The sequence below is a fragment of the Nasonia vitripennis genome, unplaced genomic scaffold (genome assembly GCF_009193385.2).
Source record: "Nasonia vitripennis strain AsymCx unplaced genomic scaffold, Nvit_psr_1.1 unplaced0247, whole genome shotgun sequence".
In the NCBI taxonomy this organism is placed as follows: Eukaryota; Metazoa; Arthropoda; class Insecta; order Hymenoptera; family Pteromalidae; genus Nasonia; species Nasonia vitripennis.
In genome coordinates this window covers 51,397-61,325 of record NW_022280026.1, presented here as the reverse complement: position 1 = coordinate 61,325, position 9,929 = coordinate 51,397, and the positions used below count along the sequence as shown (strand labels likewise).

At 31.7% G+C, this 9,929-nt stretch overlaps 1 protein-coding gene across 1 annotated transcript in view; it reads left to right on the top strand.

Annotated features, from left to right (window-relative positions):
• The first annotated feature begins 1,843 nt into the window (after positions 1 to 1,843).
• Positions 1,844 to 9,929, top strand: part of LOC116418345 — a 36,540-nt gene continuing 28,454 nt past the window's right edge. Inside the window, exons 1-2 of the mRNA XM_031933429.2 lie at positions 1,844 to 2,618; positions 3,991 to 4,332. Of these exons, the coding sequence (XP_031789289.1) occupies positions 4,059 to 4,332 (274 nt within the window). The 5' untranslated portion in view covers positions 1,844 to 2,618; positions 3,991 to 4,058. The remainder of the gene's footprint in view (positions 2,619 to 3,990; positions 4,333 to 9,929) is intronic.

The window sequence follows — 9,929 nt, the reverse complement described above, 5'->3', positions numbered from 1 at the left end:
CTTACCGGACCGGTCACGTGACAATATTTCAGAAGAAAAAACTTTGACGAAAATAAATATACCAGGCAAATTTTCAACTTGCAATATGCAATGCAATCGAAATATCTCAATGCAATCAAGATTTTTTTTGAACAGTAAAAAAACAAATTTTAAAGTACACCGAACTACAATTGCTAATGTCGTGACCGTATTTGACGATCTTGCGCGGTAAGCCAAAACTTGCCGCGCAAATTTAAATAGTGTAATTGCCGTTTAAAAAAGTTTATAAATACATTTTTTATTATTAATTAATACAGTTTTTTACTATCAAATAATTATTTATAAATTAAAAAAACAATTTTACAATAACGAAATAATTATTTCATATCATCCGAATGGCTCGCGTTAACTCGCTCAGCAGCAACAATTTATAAATAATTATTCAATGGTAAAAAATATGTTTATAATTTTTTTTCAAAACGAAAATTACACTATTTAAATTGAGTGGTAAATTTTGATTTACTCAGCGGCAGGCACATGCGCAATCCACTATATTCTCCTTTGACGTCAAGACCGTCAAAAACGGTCAGGACATTAAAAATGTATCTAAACAAAGACGACTGTACGAATCAATCTTTATACAAAGACTATATGAATTAACTTTTATATAAACTAAAAAATCAATTAAGTTAAAAAAAATTAAAGTTAATGATATGAATTAATAATTTTGAGAAAAATTTGAATATGTATATATACACTTAGATAGATAAGAAAGTAAAAAATAAAAAACTATTATTTATAAATGTTTTTTAAATGTTTTCTTACATGTTACATACATTAATTAATGAAGCAGGTAGTATTATTTATTTAATTTATTAATTTTTATACATAAAAAATGTCTTACTCTACACAAATATTTACAACGCACAATATATTTACAAAGTCTACTGGAACTATAACTGAAAATAATACATTGTGTTAATTAATAACAATAACCAATTGTTTGCAAATATAAAATGTGAATAAAAATACTTACGAATAAAAATCCTTGGGGATTTTCCAAACGATCATCTTATTCATATATTATAAATCAAATTATTTGCGGTACGATTCCCACAGTACCCGCAAATAATTTAATTTTCAGGATCACCTCACGTCTCCCAATGGCGCGCAACTCGAATTTTATAAGTCAATCATTTTATAGATGCCTTTGCGGCACAAAGATTTAAACATTAAGAACATTAAAAAAATTAAAATTAATTTAAAAAAAAATATATATTATAAATTCAAATGATGAATTTCAAGCGTCAGAAACTTCAAAAACTAGCTAAAACTATTTTAAATGCCATTAATAGTAGAAGTTCAATGTTAAACAATACTTTTACTTCCAGTAACAGTTTTCTTATACAATAAGATCGATCATTTTCAACCATCCAGAACATAATTATCAGTTCATGAAAATAAAATTTTGAAGATAAAATCACACAGAAACTACAATAGGGGGTTGGCGAGCGAACGAGCAGGGGGGCGGAGCCCCACTAGTATAATAATATTATAAATAATATATATATATATATATATATTATAATATATATATATATATATATATATATATCTACAAGGTGATCTTCTGGGATATCATTTTCTGGGATCCCAGAAAGAATTTGCAATTTTTTCTGGGATCCCAGAAATAATTTGCAACTTTCTAGGCTCTAATGATAAACTTCTAGGATCCCGGAAATAATTATAATTCATCCGAGGGTTTATAATATTTTACTTCTGGGATCATGAAAACAACTTCTAGGATCCTGGAAATAATTTATAATCAATTCTAGACTTTATAGTATTTTACTTCTAACGCTATAGAAAACTAATTACTATACGAGTACATCATCTTTTTCAAAATGTTGCAATTTAAAGAAATCTCTCTTATAGATGATATTACCAAATTTTTAATTATAGATACATATTTAGGATTTGAAACAAAAAAAATTGATGACATAAATGTTAAAAACCTTTTTAAGGATGACAGTCAGGATATCATTAAAACTATAAAAGAGTTTCTTGAAAAAGTTGATTATGACAGTACAATATCTACATTTTTTACTTTGATAAATAAAAATTTACCAGAAGTTTCTTATTTATACTCGAACGATTTCAAAGATAGTTTACATAAGTATTTAGAATTAATTGATCCTAATAATTTAGTAAATACAGTTCAAGAAACATTTCAATACTCAAGTTTTGAACGACAAACTAAGATTACAGCTAAAACATTGATTAAAAAAAATATGAAAATCGAATTAACGGGTTTGTATACCCCATTAACTTTAGAAGAAGAGAAAAAATTATCTAAAGAAGGAAATGATTTTTCTATCATGTATAGTTGTAGGAAGAAAACCTATGTAGTATTACTCGGACCAATCGCTTTAGTGAACCATGACTGTAATGCTAATTGTAGTTATACATCAAATGTTGAAGGAATCATGTATCTCAGTTCGAAAAGAAAAATACAAAAAGGCGAAGAAATCACCTGTGTTTACAGTAATGATTATTTCGAAAGTAATAATTTACTTTGTGAATGTAAGACATGCAATGATGCAAAACATTTACATAAAAGACAATTAAAACCGATTCAGGTAACTATATTTTTATCTTTTTTTAACTTATTTATTTACCCTCATGGAAAAGAATATAATTTGGGACATATTGAGTGTTATTCCCACTAAGGTAAGATTTAATTATAATATGCGCATAGAAAGTTATATCAGTTTAATCTTATATTTATGATTTTACACTTATTTTAACGTACAAAATAAAAAAGGTGGCTTATAACAGTCTATCGGTATCTCTTTCTTTCATAAGTTGTTAAAAATTGATCATGTCATAAATTGACATGATAAATTACTTAAATCTTGCCGTTAAGTAATAAATAATGACTATTATAGGTATTGTTATTAAATTTTGAATTTATTCGCATTAAAATGTTTAGTTTATAAATTCATTTTCCATTTTTGTTTATCTATATATATACCTTTTATTAAATGCTACCCGTATAATAGTTTTGTAATTGTTACAAGTCCTTTTTATAGATAAAGTTAAATGTATCATATACCATGCCAATGCAAACAGTCGGTTTATCCTCAAAGCTTTCAATTGATTCAATATTTGAATATCAATTACTATACAGTATTATAAAAAAACTTTGCCTGCAAAGTCGTTTCAAAAAATTTGCACCCAAATAATGAAAAGCCGGATCCAAGTTTACATATGCAGATTTTTTATCAAGCAAATTAATTAACTTAATTTGAAACCATTTTATTAATTCATATGTTTTTTAGATGTACACACTAAATTTAGACAATGCAGATTTAACAGTTTCAAATTATAGACATTTCAGGTTAGAAATGCCACAAAAAAAGCTCAAAAAATGAATTAAAAGTTTTTAAAATATCTATTTCTGTACATATTAATACACTAACTGCCACAGCCTTAAAATTCCATACAAAAATCATATATATTTTATGTCTAATATAATAGGTTTATTTATTTTTATTAGATTTTGAAAGATGAATATAATTGTTCTTGTGAAATAAAATACAAATTGTATATACTTAGTGTGAAAGAAGATTTTTATCATAATGATCGCACTGTTAAAATAGACTATTAAATAGAAAAGAACTCTATTTATATTAATTATGTAAATTTTTATTTATTTATTGTTATATTTTTTAGTAATTGATAGTCAAATCTTGATTGATTATACTATGCACATACGACTATAAGAAATGTTCTATAACATATAAAACAATTTCACGCGCTATATCATTATGCTCAAGAGCATATATTATTAATATACACTCTTGAGACTCCGGCAGAAAGAGATGACTGTGGCATGATATTTACTTGTGTTTACTAGTCAGTCAACTTTATGTATCTTACTTTAATAATTAGTTCTAAAATATTTGATTTTTCAATTTGTAAAATGATAAAAGAATTCATTTTTTCTAGTATCAAAATCTATCAACATCAAACATTATTGCCAGAAAACTAATTGAGTTCAAAACATTGACAGAAAAATGTTACCGTCAGAATTTCATGGAAAATGCCAACGAAAGACTAATAATAATTTTGAAAAAGGGTTAGCTTATGACAATGAATTTTATAGAATATTTATTGAATTTTTAAAAATTAATAGAATAATCTCAGAAACGACTGAAGAACCCAAACTGCAAGTTGATCAAATTAAAAGCATAGTACTTGGAATTTACAAAAACTGGCATATTTCAAGCTATAAAGCAGTGGAAAAATTTGTAACAAAGTATTTTGAAATCATCAAGGAAGATATCAAAGGTAAGCATTTAGAATAATTAGAATAGTCAAGTTAAAAAGCAAAAAATTAAAACCGTTACGCAAATGTTTTACAATTTCCTTATTTATTTTACTTGAGAACTCTGCTTAAATCAGCATACAAAAAATGATATATTATTACATTATTAATATATCAAAGTAAATAACTTAGATTAATTTATATTTCTTCAAAATAATTATTCCAAAATTTCATTTGTTACCTTTTGATTGGAAATAAACTTTCTGTGAAACCATTAAAATAATTTCATCAAACTTGAATAGTTACCTGTAAAATAATATTTTCCACAAAGTAAGGATTTCTTAAAATTGATAATTATTGTCCATAAATGTAGCAATAAATATACTTATCTGAAGAGCTTTTGTTCCAATATATGAAATTCTACAAATATTATTTTCTTTTTTAAAGAGTTATCAACTCAAGCCATTGACTCACTCTAATCATATTATCATATTAAATATTTAGAATATACACAAATTTTATTTTCAATGATATACTGTGTATGTGTATACGTCTTTATCAATGTTGTTTTTGTTACACTAACAGCTGTTTGAAATCCTGTCTATACAATAAGATCCCTTCCATTGTTCTGATTAGCTGAATCCTTAAACACGGAGTTAATCTAAGATAATCAGCCAATTATATTTATGCTACTAACTTCACGTACCACAACAAAACAAGGAAACAGAACACAGAACAACGGAACAGAAACCATTGTAGACAGGCTCCTGCACCTTGTTCGAAAATTTCGTCGATCACTATTTCGTTAAAATTAGCTATAATACCTAAGAATAAGACTATTTGTCTTGAGAATATTATTGCAATATCCGTTATTGTAAGCCCTAAAAAGACAATTATTTTAATATGATTTTTCTATAAAGTTCTGCACGCACGTAAATGAACACGACAGATCAAGTAAAGACATATAAAGGAAGAGCGACAAACACGTGTGAAAAAGAGGCGCTTGTTCCACCAAAATCCTCGCAGTACTTGTCATTTTTTGTACGTGAATTGGATCATATATTTATTTATATATACAAAAGAAACATCGCGCTATTACCAACGCAATAGTTACGAACACTATACTGATTTTAATGGAATCATCTACGTTCCCAATTCAATGCAAAAGGCAAATAGTTAAAAAACGAATTATTACTGACTCTGGATCGCCAAACACTACATCCTATTTTGCTAATCGAGACCCAGTGAACAAAAATATCACTTAGTACCGGGCATGATTTTTAGAAATAATTCATAATTCGTATTCTCGAATAAAGTAGGTATAATTGACGGTATAGTACGCTTTTGCAGAGCGAACTTACACCTCATATCTACTAGGCCTGAAGTTCGGCATTGTGCCGTCCAAACTGCACAATCCCTAGGCACTTGTCCTCTGTCTTTGTGTACCAATGAACAAAAATATCACTTAGTACCGGCATGATTTTATAAACAATTCATTAATCGTATGTTTAAATAAAGTAGGTATATTGACGGTAGAGTACGCTTTAGAAGAGGTTACTCGCCCTCGCATCAACTGGGCCTGAATTTCATCATTGTGCCCTCCAAACTGCATAATCTCTTGGCAGTTGTCATCTGTCCTGGTGTATCAATCGTCTAATAGGGCCTAAAGGCGCAGTTTACGCACTCGCAACGAACACTACTGATTCTGATGAAATCATCAAAATTCCTACTCTTATACAGAAGACAGATGTTTTAAAATATAATTAGCTTCGACTCTCATCACCATACACTGTTTTATTTTGCTAATCGAGTCCCAATGAACAAAAATATCACTTAGTACCGGGCATGATTTTCATAAACAATTCATTAATCGTATGTTTAAATGTAGTAGGTATAATTGACGGTAGAGTACGCTTTGTTAGAGGTTACTCGCCCTCGCATCGCTGGGCCTCAATTTTATCATTGTACCCTCCAAACTGCATAATCTCTTGGCAGTTGTCATCTGTCCTTGTGTATCAATCGTCTAATAGGGCCTAAAGGCGCACTTTACGCACTCGCAACGAACACTACTGATTTGATGAAATCATCAAAATTCCTACTTTTATACAGAAACAGATGGTTTAAAATATAATTAGCTTCGACTCTGATCACCATACACTGTTCTATTTTGCTAATCGAGACCCAATGAACAAAAATATCACTTAGTACCGGGCATGATTATTGTAAACAATTCATTACTCGTATGTTTAAATAAAGTAGGTATATTGCGGTAGAGTACGCTTTGGAAGAGGTTACTCGCCCCTCGCATCAACTGGGCCTGAATTTCATCATTGTGCCCTCCAAACTGCATAATCTCTTGGCAGTTGTCATCTGTCCTTGTGTATCAATCGTCTAATAGGGCCTAAAGGAGCACTTTACGCACTCGCAACGAACACTACTGATTCTGATGAAATCATCAAAATTCCTACTTTTATACAGAAGACAGATGGTTTAAAATATAATTAGCTTCGACTCTGATCACCATACACTGTTCTATTTTGCTAATCGAGACCCCATGAACAAAAATATCACTTAGTACCGGGCATGATTTTCATAAACAATTCATTAATCGTATGTTTAAATAAAGTAGGTCGTATATTGACGGTAGAGTACGCTTTGGAAGAGGTTACTCGCCCCTCGCATCAACTGGGCCTGAATTTCATCATTGTGCCCTCCAAACTGCATAATCTCTTGGCAGCTGTCATCTGTCCTTGTGTATCAATCGTCTAATAGGGCCTAAAGTCGCAGTTTACGCACTCGCAACGAACACTACTGATTCTGATGAAATCATCAAAATTCCTACTTTATACAGAAGACAGATGGTTTAAAATATAATTAGCTTCGACTCTGATCACCATACACTGTTCTATTTTGCTAATCGAGACCCAATGAACAAAAATATCAGTTAGTACCGGGCATGATTTTATAACAATTCATTAATCGTAGTTTAAATAAAGTAGGTATAATTGACAGTAGAGTACGCTTTGTTAGAGGTTACTCGCCCCTCGCATCGACTGGGCCTGAATTTCATCATTGTGCCCTCCAAACTGCATAATCTCTTGGCAGTTGTCATCTGTCCTTGTGTATCAATCGTCTAATAGGGCCTAAAGGGCACTTTACGCACTCGCAACGAACACTACTGATTCTGATGAAATCATCAAATTCCTACTTTATGCAGAAGACAGATAGTTTAAAATTTAATTAGTTCGACTCTGATCACCATACACTGTTCTATTTTGCTAATTGAGACTCATGAACAAAAATATCACTTAGTAACTGGCATGATTTTGTATATAAATTTTTTCGAATAAAGTAGGAGAGATGGACTTGTAAAATTCTTTGGCAGATCTAACTTACACCTCACATCTACTGGGTCTCAATTTGGTATGGAGCCCTCTAAACTGCATAATCTCTTGGCAATTGTCATCTGTCCTTGTGTATCAATCGTCTAATAGGCCTAAAGGCCATTTACGCACTCGCAACGAACACTACTGATTCTGATGAAATCATCAAAATTCCTACTTTATACAGAAGACAGATGGTTTAAAATATAATTAGCTTCGACTCTGATCACCATACACTGTTCTATTTTGCTAATCGAGACCCAATGAACAAAAATATCAGTTAGTACCGGGCATGATTATTATAAACAATTCATTACTCGTATGTTTAAATAAAGTAGGTATATTGCGGTAGAGTACGCTTTGGAAGAGGTTACTCGCCCCTCGCATCAACTGGGCCTGAATTTCATCATTGTGCCCTCCAAACTGCATAATCTCTTGGCAGTTGTCATCTGTCCTTGTGTATCAATCGTCTAATAGGGCCTAAAGGAGCACTTTACGCACTCGCAACGAACACTACTGATTCTGATGAAATCATCAAAATTCCTACTCTTATACAGAAGACAGATGGTTTAAAATATAATTACTTCGACTCTGATCACCATACACTGTTCTATTTTGCTAATCGAGACCCAATGAACAAAAATATCCTTAGTACCGGGCATGATTATTATAAACAATTCATTACTCGTATGTTTAAATAAAGTAGGTATATTGCGGTAGAGTACGCTTTGGAAGAGGTTACTCGCCCCTCGCATCAACTGGGCCTGAATTTCATCATTGTGCCCTCCAAACTGCATAATCTCTTGGCAGTTGTCATCTGTCCTTGTGTATCAATCGTCTAATAGGGCCTAAAGGAGCACTTTACGCACTCGCAACGAACACTACTGATTCTGATGAAATCATCAAAATTCCTACTTTTATACAGAAGACAGATGGTTTAAAATATAATTAGCTTCGACTCTGATCACCATACACTGTTCTATTTTGCTAATCGAGACCCCATGAACAAAAATATCACTTAGTACCGGGCATGATTTTCATAAACAATTCATTAATCGTATGTTTAAATAAAGTAGGTCGTATATTGACGGTAGAGTACGCTTTGGAAGAGGTTACTCGCCCCTCGCATCAACTGGGCCTGAATTTCATCATTGTGCCCTCCAAACTGCATAATCTCTTGGCAGCTGTCATCTGTCCTTGTGTATCAATCGTCTAATAGGGCCTAAAGTCGCAGTTTACGCACTCGCAACGAACACTACTGATTTGATGAAATCATCAAAATTCCTAATTTTATGCAGAAGCCAGATAGTTTAAAATTTAATTAGTTCCGACTCTGATCACCATACACTGTTCTATTTTGCTAATCGAGACGCAATGAACAAAAATATCAGTTAGTACCGGGCATGATTATTATAAACAATTCATTACTCGTATGTTTAAATGTAGTAGGTATAATTGACGGTAGAGTACGCTTTGTTAGAGGTTACTCGCCCCTCGCATCGACTGGGCCTGAATTTCATCATTGTGCCCTCCAAACTGCATAATCTCTTGGCAGTTGTCATCTGTCCTGGTGTATCAATCGACTAATAGGGCCTAAAGGCGCAGTTCACGCACTCGCAACGAACACTACTGATTCTGATGAAATCATCAAAATTCCTACTCTTATACAGAAGACAGATGGTTTAAAATATAATTAGCTTCGCCTCTGATCACCATACACTGTTCTATTTTGCTAATCGAGACGCAATGAACAAAAATATCACTTAGTACCGGGCATGATTATTATAAACAATTCATTACTCGTATGTTTAAATAAAGTAGGTATATTGCGGTAGAGTACGCTTTGTTAGAGGTTACTCGCCCCTCGCATCGACTGGGCCTGAATTTCATCATTGTGCCCTCCAAACTGCATAATCTCTTGGCAGTTGTCATCTGTCCTTGTGTATCAATCGTCTAATAGGGCCTAAAGGCGCAGTTTACGCACTCGCAACGAACACTACTGATTCTGATGAAATCATCAAAATTCCTACTCTTATACAGAAGACAGATGGTTTAAAATATAATTAGCTTCGACTCTGATCACCATACACTGTTCTATTTTGCTAATCGAGACCCAATGAACAAAAATATCATTAGTACCGGGCATGATTATTATAAACAATTCATTATCGTATGTTTAAATAAAGTAGGTATATTGCGGTAGAGTACGCTTTGGAAGAGGTTACTCGCCCCTCGCA